The 17,745-nt window shown below is 43.6% G+C and overlaps 1 protein-coding gene across 3 annotated transcripts in view; it reads right to left on the bottom strand.

The window, feature by feature from the left end:
- The window catches only part of IGF2BP3 (insulin like growth factor 2 mRNA binding protein 3), a 162,862-nt gene that overhangs the window by 46,484 nt on the left and 98,633 nt on the right, over positions 1–17,745 (bottom strand). For 2 of the 3 annotated variants that reach the window (XM_077809345.1, XM_077809346.1), the window contains exons 6-8: positions 14,545–14,829; positions 9,856–9,990; positions 9,185–9,307 (exon numbers count right to left, since the gene is read on the bottom strand). In XM_077809345.1, the coding sequence (XP_077665471.1) occupies positions 9,185–9,307; positions 9,856–9,990; positions 14,545–14,829 (543 nt within the window). The remainder of the gene's footprint in view (positions 1–9,184; positions 9,308–9,855; positions 9,991–14,544; positions 14,830–17,745) is intronic. The other variant, XM_077809347.1, reaches the window with a different exon arrangement.

Below are 17,745 nucleotides of genomic sequence, written 5' to 3'. Positions count from 1 at the left end.
GCCAGCCACTGAATAGCCACACTGAGGCAAAGTGTTGTGAGACTGTTGTAGGGGACGAAACCCAAAGCCTGCCACCCCCCCGTGTGCCTCTCCCAGGCCATCCCTGCCTGATTGAAAGCAGGTGGCTCTCTGCTGCTGTGCACTGCGCTGCTGGCTGCTGCTACACTTGAAGAGGGGGAGGAGGCACCAGGGATGAAAGTAACTTAAAGGACTTACTGGTACGCCGGAGTCCTGAGTGGAAGAGGCGATTTAAAGGCCCCGGGGCTCTGGTTGGGAGACCTGGGGCCTTTAAATCACCCCGGAGCTACCACCTGCAGAGGCAGCTGGGAGCCCCGGGGCTCAATTAAAGGGCCTGGGGCTCTGGCCGCTGCAGCACTCCAGGCATTTTAAATTCCTGCTGGAGCCTGGATGCCAGAGCCCTGTGGCTCCAGCAGCTGGGCTCAGGTGGGGATTTAAAGGGCCCGGTGCTCCGGCCACTGCGGGGAGCCCCCGCCTGAGCCCCGCTGCCAGAGCTCCGGTGGCGCTTTAAAGGGACCGGGGGGCTCCCCCCAGTGGCAGGGGAGCCCCGGGCCTTTTAAAGCACCACCCGAGCCCCACTGCCAGAGCTCTGGCGGTGCTTTAAAGGGCCTTGGGCTCCCCGCAGCAGCCGGAGCCCCGGGCCCTTTAAATCCCTGCCTGAGCCCAGCTCCAGCAGGTGGTGCTTTAAAGGCACTTTATTTTACATCCTTTAAAGTATATAATGTGTTGTATACGGGTACAACAAAATATAACGTATTGAAGCAGGCGAGTTCTGCTTCTGACTTTCCACTTTTAATTGGCCCTCGTAATCTTGTGGCGCTGGTGCACTGTAGCTTCGTTTTATCCCAGCAACAAATTCTTGATTTGTAGGACCAGTAATAATCAACAATGGATAAATTCTTAATAAAGTTACCCAGAGAAAAAGAAGAAATGGATAGTTCATCAAGCGATGGCCTGAGTTCCACACCCAGCTTTCAAACTGAAGTTATACAAAAGAAAGATGCAGCAAATCTACAAGATAAGAAAAGTTTTCAGCAGTCTTGGCTATCAAGGTTTACGTGGTTGGAGTGCAATAGTGAATCAGACAGAGCTTTTTGCTCACTCTGCAAAAGTTGTTCTGAAAAGAAGATCTTAATATTTTCTAAGAAGGCCGAACCAACGTTTATTTTGTCCAGATTTCAAGATTGGAGACATGCATTGCCTGGTTTTACATCACACGAAAAATCATCCTGTCACAAGGAAGCGGTAATGAAGCATGCTGTTCTGCAATCACAGGTAAATGTTTCTGCCAGTTACAGGTAATGTTGGCCAGTTACAGAAAAGAATCACTATCAGCCAGGAATGCACTGCACAAAATTTTTTAACAGTGTTCAGAACCTAGCTCAACAAGGAATACCATTACGTGCCATAATGAGAGTGATTCAAATTTGATGTAGGTCTTGTTGCTATGCAGTACAGATTGAGAGGAACTGAGACAGTGGCTTAGTCGCACAAAATACAAGTGGCTGTCACATGAAGTTAACAAAATAATCGCAATGATGGCGCTAAGCCAAATTGTGCAAAAGATAAAGGCTTCAAAGTTTTATGCCATTGTAATGGATGAGACTACTAATCCGTCAAGAAAAGAACAAGTAAGTTTTTCTTTAAGGTTCTTTTCTAGTGAAGACTGGGAGATTTATGAGTTCACTGGGTTTTACCAAACTGACGCAATGGATGCTGCTTCTCTTTTCAAAATTGTGGAAGATACGCTTCTCAGGTGTGATTTGCCCTTTTCTGATTGCCAGGGGCAATGTTACCACAGGGCCAGTAATGTGTCAGGCAAATTTACTGGGGTCCAAGCCACAGTGAGGGATCGAGAGCCAGGAGCGGAATTTGAGCACTGTGCTGCACATTCCCTTAACCTTGCCACGCAGGATGACATGCATAATATTCTAGAATGTCATTGTACGTTTTCGATAGTGAAAGATCTCATCAGTGCCATTAGGGAATCGTATGGCAGCGTTCAGAGTTTCAGAGTGAAGGGGAGCCTTCTTTATGACCATTGTGCCCGACAAGATGGACACCAAGGATCAGTAGCATTAAATCACTGTTCCACAACTAGGAAGCCAGGATGAACTGCCTAGATGAATTTAGTTACTCTTCTGATGAATCTGGCTCAAAATGTAGTGGATTCTCGAAGCAACTTCAATCTTTTTCAACGTACTTTACACTAACAGTTCATGAAAATCATGGGTCCTGTAGAAGAAGCTAATGCAAAAATTTAAAGCCCAAATGTATCACTGGCAAGTGTTATAAAGAAAGTTGGCCTGTTGCAAGAGGTGTTGAGCGGGATGCGCACCAACTCATCATATAATCACTTCTGGGAAACAACAGTAGAGAAGGCAAAAAATCTTTATTTAGATGATCCTACACTTCCAAGAAAATGCAAGCCACCAAGATGGCTTGACCATGGAAGCCTTCCGCATATCTTTAGTGACCCCAAAGAGTATTTTCATCAAATATATGTCAGGATCATTGATGTTTGCAAAGTTGCCATTGAACAGAGGTTTTCAACAGAAAACTTTACATTCATAGTAAAATTGGAGAAGCATATAACCGATGCAGCAAATGGCTCGAAACAGGACACTGTCCCAATAACTGAAGCTTTCCATGGTGACATTAACACAGAGAGGCTATTTCTTCATTTAGAAATGTTGAGTGATATTTGCAGATCGAGAAATTTCCAGCTTAATTTGGTGAGAAAAGTGAAGCAATCTCTGAAACAAAACGAAGGCTTGAGTGACTTGTTGTCAGAAGTTACAATTCTAAAATTATTCTACACAATTCCAGCTACAACCTGCACCACTGAGCAATCATTCAGTTGCCTGCGCAGACTGAAAAATTATTTGCGAATGACAATGGGACAAGAATGTCTAAATCACTTGGCATTTCTGCACATTCATAACTCTGCCTCTGAATTGGACATTGCAAGTCTCCTGGATGCCTCCATTCAAGAACCAAACAATGACAAAAAGTATTTGCTGCCTCCTGAAGAACATCGCAAAAGAAGGGGCTATTTTAATTTTAGAAATATTTGCTTTTGAGGGTTATTGATCCAAGAGTGCTTGGTTGTTTCAGTATTCAAAAGAGTATTAATAAAGTTAATATTCTTAGTTAAATACATTTCTTACGATAATCATATTGTGCAATAAAGGGAAACGGTTAAATGCTTACTGTTTCCAGTCCATTTTTACATTATTTAAAAAAATATATATCGCCTTCAATGGGGGGCGGGGAGGGAGTGGGCGGAGAGAGAAAGAGACTTAGACCCATTCTGGGCAGCACCAAAAATTATACAGACCTGCTGCTCCTGCCTATGAGGATGACTACTAGCATCTCTTGTCTCACATTGTTTAGGAATTTGAACAGTAGAGGGACTGGGAGATAAGCATATATCAGAACTCAAAGCCAGGTAATGGCTAGGGCCTCTCCCATGAGCTGTGGCCACACCCTCCCCTTGAACACAACTGTCTGCACTTCACCTTGGATGGAATTTTGAAGAGATCTACCTGTGGATGTCCCCAGGTAAGGTATCTCTCTCTTGGAACAGTTCACTGTTCAGTTCCCGTTCATGGCTGATGCTGAAGCGTCGGCTGAGGGAATCCACCACTGTGGTCTGTAGTCCCAATAGATAAACTGTTAAGATCTGTATGCAGTGTGATATTCACCAGTTCCATAGTTTTATGGATTCAGTGCATAAGGACAAGGAACCTGCTTCTCTTTGCCAATTGATACAATACATTGTTGCTCTGTTGCCCAGCATTATTCTGATTGGGAGGTCTTTGATGTGTGGTAGGAACTGTTGGCAAGTGTAACGGACTGCTCTGAGCTCCAGTATGTTGATACAGAGGATCAGCTCCTGAGGGGTCCATTTGCCCCGACCTGTGAAGTTTTGGAAGTGCACCCCAACCTATGAGGGAGGAGCCTGTATTGATAATCGTGGGAGGAAGCTGCATAAATTGAACTTCCATTCACAGCTTTTGTGGGTCCTTTCACCAAATCAGAGAAACAAGGACTCTGAGGTACAGACACCCACTTGGACAGACTGTGTCTGTTGGTGGTGTAGACAGTTCTCAAACAGGCTTGAAGATATCAAGAGTGAAGTCTTGCTAAGGGAGTTATGAACATACAGGCTGCCATACAGCCCACAAGTTGTAGGCAAACCCTTGCAGTGGTTTGTGGGCTATGTTGTATTGTTGAAACAAGTTTGGACATTGTGGTAAATCTGTCCCTGAGAAAGTATGGTCTGGAGAAAGAAGAGTCCAGAGTGTCCCTGATGAAGTCTACATGTTGTGTGGGTGTTGGAGAAGACTTCTCCATATTCAGACAGAGATCCAGAGAGCGAAACAGAGATGGAGATTTGCTGGTTGCTAGCTTTGTGCTTTGTCTTTTCAGGAACCAATTATCCAGGTAAGGAAAGATGATGATGCTCATCTGGAGAAGATAGGCAGCTGCAATTGAGAGAACTTTGGTTAAGACCCTTGAGGTGGTTCAGAGGCCGAAGGGCAGGATGTGACACTGGTACTGGCCCCTGCCCACCATATAATGTAGGAATGGTTTGTGCAAGAGATGAATGACATGAAAATAAGCATCCTGGAGGTCAAGGGAAACAAGCCAACCTCCTGGATCCAGAGAGGGAATTATTGTTGCTAGGGTCACCATTCTGAACCACTGGGAGCAGATTAATGTGTTTAAGGTCCTGAGATCCAGAATTGGTCTCCACCCACTGTCTTCAGGACAAGGAAATACTCAGATTAGAACCCTTTCCCAATGACATCCCATGGGACAGATTTGATCATGCCCAGCTAAAAGGAACTGTACCTTTCATAAGAGATCTTTGTGAGTGGGTTCCCTGAAGATGGATGGGGGAGAGGAGGTGGTAAGGAGTTGAACTGAATGGAATAGCCCATAGAAATCACTTCCAGAATCTGTCTGAAGTAATGAACTTCCAGGAATGTAGGAAATGGAAGAGATGATCCCCCATAAGGGTAGGAAGGGAACAAATGCAACCTAGGAGCCAAAGTGAGAGGTAGTTTGTGATCCTTGACCAACGGGTCAAAACAGACATTTTGAAGACATTACTGGCTGGGAGAGGGCTGTTTCTTAGGGAATCTAGGCTTTGTCATGGAGTTCAGCCAGTCTCGTGGGGTGGTAGTGAAGTGAGTTGTCTGTGACCTGCTCTATTTTCTTTTCATCACAGATTTATAGATGCTCAAAGATCATAGTGTCATCAGGGAGGCTCTGAATGTATGGAGGGACCCATCCATGGCATCACTAACCAACTTGGGGCTTTTGAAAAGAAGGTGCTTGACCATATTTTGTATTTTCTGGGGGAGGCCAGAAGACTGCAGCCAGGAAGCTCAGCACATGACTACTCGCATAGCCATAAAACATGCAGCTGTGTCAGTGGCATCTAGCGAGGCCTGGAAAGATGCCTTGGCGACTGCCTGTCCCTCTGTAATGAGGGCCTGAAATTGTTCTCTCTGCTTCTGAGACAGGTGTTCAGTAAAAATGAAAATTTTGACTAGACTGTGAAGTCACACTTTGCTATCGGTGTTTGATAATTGGCCACTCTGAATCGCAACTAGGCCAAGGAGTAGTTCTGCCGAGAAGGTCCCATCATTTCAGCTGTTTATCAGATGGTGTTGAATGGAACTGGAGTTGCCTGTTTCATTGGTTGGCAGCCTCCACCACCAAAGAGTTGGGAGGTAGATGGGAGAAAAAAAGTACTCTGAGCATCTAGGAGGGATGTCATATTTTTGTCAGCTTGTTTACATGTGGCTGGAGTTTGCTGTACAGTGCATGCTGGGGTAAGCAAATCTTCATTGATGGGCAAGGCAATCCTTGCCCTGAGGAGGTGAATGAAGGATATCCATCCAAAGAACGGTGGATTTCCTGAATCTCCTCTAATGGAATTTGTAAGGTGTCTGCCTCACTTTTTAGGAGTTCTTGAAAAGCTCAGAAGTCGTCAGGGTAAGATGGCGGCGAGGCACAACAGATTCATCTGATGAGGAGGAGGATTTGTGGGAAGGAGGTGCTTCTTCCTCTTCCACTGCTTCCTGCTCTGCAGGAGGTATCTGGGTGACAGGACCTAAGGCATTGGTTGAGATCTTTGACGTGAGGTCTTTTGGGATGGCACCCTGTAGAAAGGGTATCCATAAGCAGTCCACAGATTCCAGTAAGCCAACTGTGATGAAGCATAAGGGAATGGGGCAGGACCCCAAGTTTGTCCTTGACATGATAACCAGGTATTCTTCCTGCTATGAGCTCCTTCTGCAGTGTGAACCTTTAGGAAAGGAGGTTGGAAGTTGGAGGAACCATGACAGACCTCTGTATCCATAAAGTGGGCCAGTGGTGTAGGTACTGATTGTTGGGTCCGTACCAAGCTCCGAGAAGAGATATGCGCTTCCATTGTTACCAAGGTTAGACAGGGACACTGGTGAGGTGGTATGGCGAATTCTGTAATGGTATCAGCTGGAAGTATCCCTCGGTACCCTCAAAGAGTCTGCTTGGGGACAGTGTCAATGTCGGAGGGTGAGTCACCATTGAAGAAATGGACAGAAAGTGAGTAGCCTCCATGAGGTGAGTTGGTACTGGAGAGGAGTCTCTCTCAAGACATCTCAATGACAGTGATTTAGGTTCTTTGAGGATTCAGAGGTTCCCTTGAACTAGAAGCCTAGATGATACTGGGGACCCTGGAGAGGGTTCCTCAGGAGTAAACATATTGGGCGGTCCTGAAGACTGCACCAAAATAAGCATGGCATGCTTTTCACTTCAGGCTATGGAAGATAGTACGGATAAAGACTTTACCTTGGTTCCAGCTTTTGAAGGCACTGAGACAGGTGCCGGGACGTTGGTCCCGCTCTAGATGCTTTCTCAGTATACAACATAGCCTCCTTAGTTGGTACCGTGGTCGCAGTATCAGAAGGAATGGGAGCCTCACAACTCCCAAGGACTGCTGAACCAGAGGTGGTCGGTGGAACAGACGTACAGAGGTAACTCGGCTCTTATGGGTCTCAGGGAGCCCTCCATAAATAGGAGTTCAAGTCTGTCCTCCCTCCATTTTTTAGATCTGTTTTTAAATCCGAAGCAGTACATTTACAGGGAATGTGTGTTTCTCCCAAGCAGCAAAGGCAGCTTGAATGTCTGTTGCTGAGCGAAAAAGACCTGCAGCAGATTTTGCAGAGCATAAACCTGCACTCAAGGCTGTGAATGTGGCCTGGGGAAAAAAACCTAGAGACCAAAGGGCAAACAAGGAGCAGGGAAGGGGAGAAATTCCCTCAAAGGACAAACTTTTGCTAATAACAGAAAAAAATTAAGAACTAAAAGAAAAGGTATAAAGAAAGCAAGACATAGCAAGCCGCGAGGCTCAACACTGCAATGCTCAGTCTCTAACCACAGGCAGCTGAAAAGTCACTGGAGTGGCGACAGGTCAGCTCCTCCCTATAAATCCTTTTTTCAGGCACAGGGGTGTCTGGGGTGCAGGAGCATAGACTGACGACAAAAATTTCAGATGAAGAGCGCACAGGTGCGCTCACAGGGACACTACCTGAAGAAGAATTGCCCCTTCCTGGCCACCCACTAGGGCTGCTGTCGGGGAATCCAAACCCCTGTGCTTTGGATCACAAGGGTGTTTCAAGCCTCTGGAGTTTGAATGAAGTCCAGCCATTGCTCCAATCTAAAGGTCCCTAGCCTTACTCTCAGACCTTTTATCTGGCACCCCCACCTGAGTGTTGGAACCTGCTGTCCAGCCCGGAGGCATAGCGCTGACCCTTCAGACTCTCCAGTATTTAAAGACACCCCTCACCTGGAACTCCACCCAAAATGTGCGATCCTTCTAATTTACAGTTTAACTCTCTAAGGGACAAGTCGCAGCAGTTGTGAAGTAGTCCAGTCTAACAACTTTATGCTCTTTACTTAACAGATAAAGCACAGGAGAGTATAGTATTATATAAAACAATAAGACATCATAAATGCAACATCCCTCACTAGCTCACCAGTCCCTGGGGAGACCTTGGCAGGCGAGATCATCTCTGTTGTGTCAGGCAGGGTCCTCTACCTCCTTGCCCCCACAGCAACTTCCCTCAACTCAATCGGGGCAAAATGGCTTTTGCTCCCAGTTCTATCCTGAGAGTCTCCAGCAGGAGTCTATAACAGTCACAAGCATCTTTTTGTTCTGCCTTCCGGTAATTTTCCCTGCTCTCAAACATTTTGCCCATGTTACAAAAAACTATCAGGTTCTTTCTTTCATCTCCAAGACTGTTTTCCGATTCTCCTTCTTTATAGAAATTCTTATTTACTCTCTTACTTTCCTCTTTCCCTTTATTTTTCTCCCTTTTGTATTAATTACACTTCTTGTTTCCCCCTCCTTCATCCAGTTTCCTAACTCACTTCCCTCTTGTCCCTCCTCCTTCGGTGTGTCCACTCCTTTATTGCTCTCACTTCCCCAAACTTTATTCAAGAGGAGAAGTTCACACTCCTCTCGCCCACATGTAGCTCCATAACAGAGCAGTATTCAGACTTTTCAGCTCGTTGCAGCGGTCACTTCCACCCACGGGTGAGGACCAGCTAATAGCAGAAAGCAGCGCTCTTGCCTAGACATTTGTCTAAATGAACAATAGGTTGGTTACCCTACTGCAGTTTAGCTGCTAGAGGCTGAAGCAGAAAGGGACCTGACCCAAATAGAAAATTATTACCTAAAATACTACTGTTCTTATTTATTCAGTTGCTTTTCTCTTTTACCTTGTTCCAAACCCCAGCCGATATAGGAGATTTAACCATGTTATTTCAACTCATTTTATACATACTTCAAAACTAGTCCAGTTATAAAACATGCTTGCCTGTCCAGCATATAACAGTTTCAAGACAGCATATTATAAACATGGATTAAACTAGAGTTCTGCCTAGTCTAGAATACTATTTTTAGACCAGCCCTTGCCTATTTTTAGACAAGTTGAGAAGTGTTTAAATTCAGCTAAAATAACCATTTAAGTCCCAGCGTGGATGGGGGTCTGAATGGTTGGTACCCCAGCCTTTACATAATTTACAAAACTTAGTAAGGTTTACAAAACCCAAGGAACTATTTCTGAGGCACAGCACTTTGAGGTTTAGGCAATTGAACACTTACGGAGATATTGTGATTTTAGTATCTGTGTCCTGTTCAATTTTCTTTAGGTTTCTTCCTTCTTTTCCAATAAGACGGCCAACAAAATTGTTATGTGCTAATATCTTCAAGGGAATTTCTTCTGTACTGTAATAGAAGTTACAGAATTCAGACAAATGGCCAACTATTAAAAAGCAATTGAAAAAGGCAAGGTTTTAAATGTAATATCACTTGAATGAAAAATCTTAACTGTTTGCTGCAATAACTTATACCCATAAATATTTACTAACAGATTAAAAATGAAGGCATGTCTACACTACAGCTCCATGTAATTACTGCAGTGGCTCATGTCCACACTACCCTCCTTCTGTCAGTGGTGTGCATCCTCACCAGGAGCACTTCCACTGAGTGAAGGGGGGCAGTGTGAGGAGCTGAGAGCCAGGGCCAACAGCTAATGTAAGTAACACAGTGTCTACACAGACACTGCACCGTCTTAACTACACTGACATAAGCCCTAAACAAAGAGGGTGGCACTGAAAATAAAATTAAAGTTCTCTAAGCCAAAAGTTAAATGCTGCTACCAGACATCCAGGAGAAGATTCACCTTCACCTGTTGACAGATAAAGCTAAGAGTACTTCTTTAATGGGACTGGAAAAGGATTTGGAATTTTGCTTTCTTTAAACCCTTTACTTACAATTTGGTATCTTGAGCTTCCTTTTGCATGATCTCCATAATAATTTTACAAGCTGTCGAGCAGCCTTCAGGAGTAGAGTGGATAGTAATTGGTTTCTCAGCAGCACCTGCATTTTCTTTACGATGAATATCAATTCTTGAGGAAAGAAAAAACATTAGCTGTAAGCATTTATTCTAGTTTGGATTGAGAACTGAGATTATAGATCCACTTTATTTTGAGTTAATATGGATTTTTTTAAAACCAAAACCAAGGTTTCATTTGGTGAAACATACAAATATAGTTATTAACACAGGGGTTCTCAAACTGGGGGTCGGGACCCCTCAGAGGGCCACAAGGTTATTACATGGGGGGTTGCAAGCTGCTGTCAGCCTCCACACCAAACCCTGCTTTGCATCCAGCATTTAAAATGGTGTTAAATATATTTGTCATAAATATAAAGGGAAGGGTAAAGACCTGTAAATCCCTCCTGGCCAGAGGAAAAACCCTTTCACCTGTAAAGGGTTAAGAAGCTAAGATAACCTCACTGGCACCTGACCAAAATGACCAATGAGGAGACAAGATACTTTCAAAGTTGGGGGGGGGGGGGGGGACGGGGGGGGACAGAGGAGAGAGAAACAAAGGATCTCTCTGTCTGTGTGATGCTTTTGCCGGGACCAGAGTAGGAATACAGGTCACAACTCCTGTAAAGAGTTAGTAAGCAATCTAGTTAGATATGCGTTAGATTCTGTTTTGTTTAAATGGCTGATAAAATAAGTTGTGCTGAATGGAATGTATATTCCTGTTTTTGTGTCTTTTTGTAACTTAAGGTTTTGCCTAGAGGAATTCTCTGTGTTTTGAATCTGATTACCCTGTAAGGTATTTAGCACCCTGATTTTACAGAGGTGATTCTTTTACTTTTTCTTTAATTAAAATTCTCTTTGAAGAACCTGATTGCTTTTTCATTGTTCTTAAGATCCAAGGGTTTGGGTCTGTGTTCACCTATGCAAATCGGTTTTATCAAGCCTTCCCCAGGAAAGGGGGTGTAGTGCTTGGGGGGATATTTTTTGGGGGGAGACATTTCCAAGTGGGCACTTCCCCTGTTCTTTGTGTAATACTTTGGTGGTGGCAGCGTTTAACCTAAGCTGATAAGAATACGATTAGGGTGTCTTTCATGCAGGTCCCCACATCTGTACCCTAGGGTTCAGAGTGGGGAAGGAACCTTGACAATATTAAAAAGTGTTTTTAATCTATAAGGGGGGGGAGGGGTGTCGCACTCAGAGGTTTGCATGTGAAAGGGGTCACCAGTACAAAAAGTTTGAGAACTACTGTATTAACACCACATAAAACTCAAAACTCCGTTAAATATTTTCCTTTTTAAAAGATACACATTCTGGTTTTGCTGGATGATGCTCCACACGTTAGAAAGTGGATTTTCCCTTCCTCACCAGATTCTATGCAACACATTTTGGCGAGATTTTTATAAAAATAAAAAATTACTTTCTCAATTAGTAAGCATGTGTTGCATTCCACCTAGCTTTCCTATCACAAAATTAGAAAGGGAACACCTGTTAGTTTCCAGCACTTCTGTAAAAAGACTATTTTACATCCTACTAACGTTCACATCAGGAATATTTTCCTGGTTTTCAACTCTAAATGTTTCTATTCTTAGTGTCATCCCATTTCTTCTAGTTATATCTTTGTACCATCCTAAACATCTGCACCACAAAAGGTAACTCAATAAAATTAAGAATTACTGATGGCCTGCAGAGAGACAATAGGGTCCTGAGTGTTTGCACCTTTCAAATACCTTGATGCAAAGCTCCAGTTTTCTGAAGTCTAACCATGAGTCAATACCTCCAAACCCCTAAATCATTTGTATTGCTTTTCTCTAAACTCCCTCCAAGTTATCAACCCTTTCTGGATATGGACATTTCATTTTGGCTCATAGTGCAGCATTTTGTGAAAAGTCCACAAAATCAACTGTCAGGAGAAGAAGAGGAAGCCGACATTTCTCTTGTGTATGCCTTCCCAAAGTGACAAAAAGGGCAGACAGCATCCTCTGAAGTCGTATCTGCTTACAGCCAGTGACAGTACTTCTGCTCTCATCTGCCCTTTTCAGAGATCATGAGTAAGTTGGCGATTGTATCATGCAAATTTTTATGTGTCATGCGTCTTTTTTTTTTTTTTTTTAAACACACCAGAGGTTCAGGGGAAAAACCCAAGTCACAAAAAGGTCACTGCATGAGAATATGCATGAGTGTGTGAACCCACTTTAGAAAGAAAGCCCACCCCACACTCACCCTGTAGCAGTGGCTTCTGTTCCAAAAAGCAGGGAGGTAGGCCCAGCCCTGAGCGTCACAATTCTATGCACTAGGTCAGAGCACCACGAAGGCTTGTCACATCCACCCTTCCATCTCCATCTATGGAGGGATGCAAGTGCCAGACTTGAATGGCACTGCGATCACATGGGCCCGGTCACAATGCCCAGAGTGGAAAACCAGACCCACAGGAGCTGTTACTGCTTTATTATAATGCATGATTACCATGAACACCATGACCTCTGCACCAAAATCATAGCCTTAATCTTTAACATGTCGTAGGCAATGCTTCCCAAGCCTTTGCTGGTCTGAGAATTGGAAGTCGTAGGGCTCCCCCAACAATTAGTTTCTTGTTGTGTAGAGCACTCTCCATTAACCAATCTTTTTAGTCCACCTTCAGTATTTTAAATCCACTTAATTAAAAACAGTAACAAGATTTTTAGGCTATGTAAGCATTTATCCATTAAAGTCTGGTTAAATAATAAATTCAGAGGTCTGACATGTAAGAACACCCATCTAATTTTAGAAACTACACTTCCCCCATTAAGTCATTGACATGATACATATCTGCAGCCGATCTCCCTTCCCAACCCCAAGAAAACCCATCACTCAAGGTTAAAATACCAACATATTGTCCCCGATGCAGTTGCACCACTGTAAGCTCTCTAGTGTAGCCGCTCATAAGCCGATGGGAGAGAGCTCTCCCATCGACTTAATTAATTCATCCCCAACAAGCAGCAGTAGCTATATTAGCAGGAGAAACTCTCCCGCCAACATAGCACTGTCTACACCAATGCTTAGTTCAGTGTAACTTATGTCACTTGGGGGGTGGCTTCTTCACACCCGAGCAACATAAGTTATACCGACATAAGTGGTAGTGTAGACGTAGCCCAAGAAACCCCAGGGGAGAGGGGCAGGGCAGACGGACATGAAAGCCCCAAATTCTCTCTCTTTCACACACACACCCCCACACCCTGTGTTTAGTTAAACAGAACAGTCTTGAGAGCACCCTGGATAGGGCTATAGCTAGCGGGATGCATTACTACTTGAAGACTTGGTTCCCCAGACCACCAGTGTGTGCTCTGCAACCTACCAATGGTCCATGGACCATAGTTCCAGAATCACTGTCTTATAGCCCTTCCAGTCACTGGATAGCTACTGTTTAACAAAGGTGCGTTCTAGACACAGAACTTTACAATTAGAACCCTGAGAAGCAAAACATCTCTGTAATTGGAGGTTTCAGAGTAGCAGCTGTGTTAGTCTGTATCCGCAAAAAGAAAAGGAGGACTTGTGGCACCTTAGAGACTAAACACATTTATTTGAGCATAAGCTTTCGTGAGCTACAGCTCACTTCATCGGATGCATTCCGTAATCCATCCGATGAAGTGAGCTGTAGCTCACGAAAGCTTATGCTCAAATAAATGTGTTTAGTCTCTAAGGTGCCACAAGTCCTCCTTTTCTTTCTGTAATTGGAGACCATTCTATTAGTACTGCTGGTTTCTCACAGCTTTGAATTAAATTAAATCTGTCAAAGTGAAAGAACTGAAGAAAAACACACGAAGGACAAAATGTGGCCCCTAAACACAACTTGCTGATTTGTTTGTTACACACAATTCTTTTAGTTTGCCCTTTTACCACATAAGCCAATTATGAAGCATTGCATGTTTTTAGAGTAACCCTAATTGCCATCTTAGTTTGGCAAGGCAACACCCTTGCAGGGGCTGTCTCAACATAAAATACAAACACCAAATCTCCAAAATGACACCTCCAAGGCAGTAGAAATGTAACAGAGATGTCACTTAGCTAGTCTACACTTCAAAAGGTTTTGCCAGTATAGTTATAATGGTATAGTTATACCAAAAATACCCTTCTAGTACAGCTGCTGCTTATGCCAGTTCCCCAAATGAAACATGCTACACTGACAAAAGGACTTTATTGCTGGTATAACTGCATTTACACTAAGATGGTTCCTGTGTAAGTGTTGTTAAAATGTAGATCTGGCCCAAGCGTTCCAGAAAGAGGAGACAAGACATGATACATACTTGACAAACTAGTTTCATATGCTTGTCCAAACAGTAAGTTGTACTGTGTTCTATTTGTAAAACCAAGCTTTTCTCAAAAATATCTTGGAAGACATGGAAGGTGGCAATCAATCCCAGGGGAACATTTAAGTTTACACATCAGACAAGAGGGAATTAACAGGGTAAGTTTTTAGGATGAAAAATGTGCCGGATAGACCGAACTTTTGGCTAGTCCACAAATATATTCACCACTCCATTTGGGGGAGAGGGAAAGGAAAGAACACATGCTTTTGCTGGGTGTATAGGGAGAAAGACAAAGACAACCAAAAGAAAAATTAAAGCCCATAACACAATTCTGTAGAATAACCTACTTGGACTGTGTCTGCTTTGTGATATTTCTGATAGTTGCTCCTTCTTTCCCGATAATGGCTCCTACAAACTGCGTGGGAACCAGCATCCTCAGTGGAACATCTGACTGCGGTTTCTGCCTTGTGGCCGCACCAGGTGACCCTTGCCTCGGAGGACCCCTCTGTCCAAATCCACGTCTCCCTTGTGGATGCTGTTGTGTGGGAGGTTGTGCTGCCATTTCATCTGGGATATATGCAACTTTCAAGGAATAGTTTTCAAGCTGGAATCCGTTTAGTTTTTCTATTGCTCTGTACAGTTGCAAAGGGGAAAAATATGAGAATTATACATGGGACCGTATGAAATGAAAAAGCATTCAGTTATGGGCTTCTGCTCATTGTAAACTGCATGAATGAAACTAGAGACTGACACCTACATTAAAGTTAGTCTCTTAGGCCTTGTCTATACTACAGACACTACAGCAGCATAGTTATGGCACCGTAGCTGAGCCGCTGTAAACCCCAGAGCGCTGAGACAGACTACACGGCACTAGGAGTTTTTCCATCACTGTAGGAACTCCACCTCCCTGAGCAACAGTACTTAGGTCAACAGAAGCATTCTTCCATCAGCCTAGCTGTGTCTACATAGGACTCAGGCTAGCACAGCTCCGGTGTTCAGAGGTGTGGATTTTTCACACTCCTGGGTGCCACACTTACGTTGACTACATTTTTAAATGTAGATCAAGCCTTATACAACCCAAGATCCATGATATACAATTATGCAGAGACAGCACTATGCACGAAGTTACAAATATGCTCTTGCCAAGTTTGAGGGTGTGTCCACACTCTGGAGCCTAAGCCCACATGGCTGTGTCAGTACAGCCCCCTAGTGTACACACAGCCGACACTTTGACATCACCTCCCAGAATGGCATTAGCCTTGTCTCCTTTTGCTGGTATATCTTATATCAGGCAGGTGGTTTAACTACACTGGCAAATTAGCTCTTTCTGCCAGTACAAGCCAAGTCTATGCTTGAGGCTTTGCCAGTATTAGCGGTACTAATAGAGCTATACTGGCAAAGCCCTTGCAGTGTAGACTAACCTTAAGACAAAAAGTGCTTTTTTAAAACACAGCTAGCTAACAGGGTTTGAAATACCACTCAGCACCTATTTTAGAGAGTTTAACGCCTTTACAATCATATCAACCAATTATGTTGTAACCTTGTTAGAAAATTAGTGGAAGAAATTCACTTGGTCAGGAGCATAGGTTACAAAGCAGCCATCTGACACAATAGAAAGGTGTTGAAATGCATTTGCACTAGTTGCTAAATGGTGTTTTAAATACTAATAGCTAGCTGGATATATATATATATATTTTTAAAAGGGAACTTTCCCCCTTGGAGGGACCCACTAATTAACACCAAGCCTCTCCCACTAAGCTCCACTAATTCCCACTTTCCTCCTCATTCTCATTGTTTTGGGGCAAAAAGAGGAACAGAGCAATTACAACAGCATTCCTCCTCTGCCCCCTACAAGAGGCAGAGCCTGGCGTGGAGCTCCCTTTACCAAGTCTCATCTACTCTTGGAAGTAACACTGTGTTATAAAATGTGCATTTAACATAAAGAACATAAGAACAGCCATACTGGGTCAGACCAATGGTCCATCTAACCCAGGATCCTGTCTCTAACAACAGTGGCCATTACCAGAGCGTCAGGGGGAGTGTCCAGAACAGGGCAGTTAGAGGGATTTACCCCATCTTGCTCTCCCAGCTTCTGGCAGTCAAAGTTTAGGGTCACCCTGGGCATGGGGTTGCATCCCTGATCTTGGCTGACAGTCACCGATGGACTTATCCTCCGTTAACATATCTAGTTCTTTTTTGAACCCAGTTATACTTCTACCCATCTTAACATCCCATGGCAACAAGTTCCATAGGTTAATTGTGCACTGCATGAAAAAGTACTTCTTTGTTTTAAATCTGCTGCATATTAATTTCTTTGGGTGACCCCTGTTTTTTTGTATTGTGGGGAAGGATAAACAACACTTCTCTATGCACTTTTCCCACACCATTCATGATTTTATAGATCTCGGTCATATCATCCCTTAGTCAGCTCTTTTCTAAGCTGAACAGCCCTAATCTTTTTAGTCTCTCCTCATAGGGAGCCTATTCCATACCCTGGATCATTTTTATTGCGCTCCTCTGAACCTTTTCCAGTTCTACTATATCCTTTTTGAGATGGCACAACCAGAACTGGACAGAGTATTCAAGGTGTGGGTGCACCATGGATTTATATAGTGGTATTATGATATTTTCAGACTTATTTTCTACCCTTTTCCTAATAGTTCCCAGCATACTGTTACCCTTTTTGAGTGCTGCTGCATGGTGAGCTGAAGTTCTCAGAGAACTACCCACAGTGACCCCAAGGTCTCTTTTGTGAGCAGTGACAGCTAATTTAGAAACCATTATATGCGTGTAGTTGGGATCATGTTTTCCCATGTGCCGTACTTTGCACTTATCAGTGTTGAATTTCATCTGCCATTTTGTTTCCCAGTTACCCATAATACAAAACAGTTTAGTCCATCTCAGGTCAGCCAAAACCAGCTGACGTTTTTAAAATAAACGGTCCTCAGCCCAGTCTATTCATAAAACATAGATCAACCTAGCTATGTCACTCAGAGGTGTGAAAAATTCACACCCGAGAGACATAGTTAAGCTGACCTAAGCCCCAGCACATACAGTGCTAGACTGATGGAAGAATTCTTCAAACTAGCTATCACCTCTTGAGAGGGTGTATTTGCTACAGCAATGGAAAACCCCCTCCTGTCGCTATAACAAGTGTTTACGCCACAATGCTGCTATAGTGCTCCTAGTGTAGAAATGTTCGTTGTCTACACCAAGTACTATGCTCTGTTTAGCTTTGTGTTAATGTGTTATCAATGCAATATTCTTTCCTAGTGTAGGAAAGACCCTGGACACTGAAAAACAAACCCACTTTGTGGGGCAAGTATGACAGCGTTGCTCCTTTCCCATTAAAGGAGGGGAGGAACACACTAACCTTAACCACCAAAGGTGCCTGTCAAATGAGTTTCAGAGATAGCACATAGGTAGAAAGTGTCCCCAGTATACTCTTTCCATGACAGTGTTACTTCCAGGGAAATGAAAGAGCATTTTAAAAAATTATTATTATTAAATAGCCCAGGATTGCCCTGGAATAGAAAATCTTTCTGAGA

Source organism: Eretmochelys imbricata, chromosome 2, assembly GCF_965152235.1.
Source record: "Eretmochelys imbricata isolate rEreImb1 chromosome 2, rEreImb1.hap1, whole genome shotgun sequence".
Classification (NCBI taxonomy): domain Eukaryota; kingdom Metazoa; phylum Chordata; order Testudines; family Cheloniidae; genus Eretmochelys; species Eretmochelys imbricata.
Note: the sequence above shows the minus strand (reverse complement) of the source record. Positions and strands in the feature narration are given on the sequence as shown.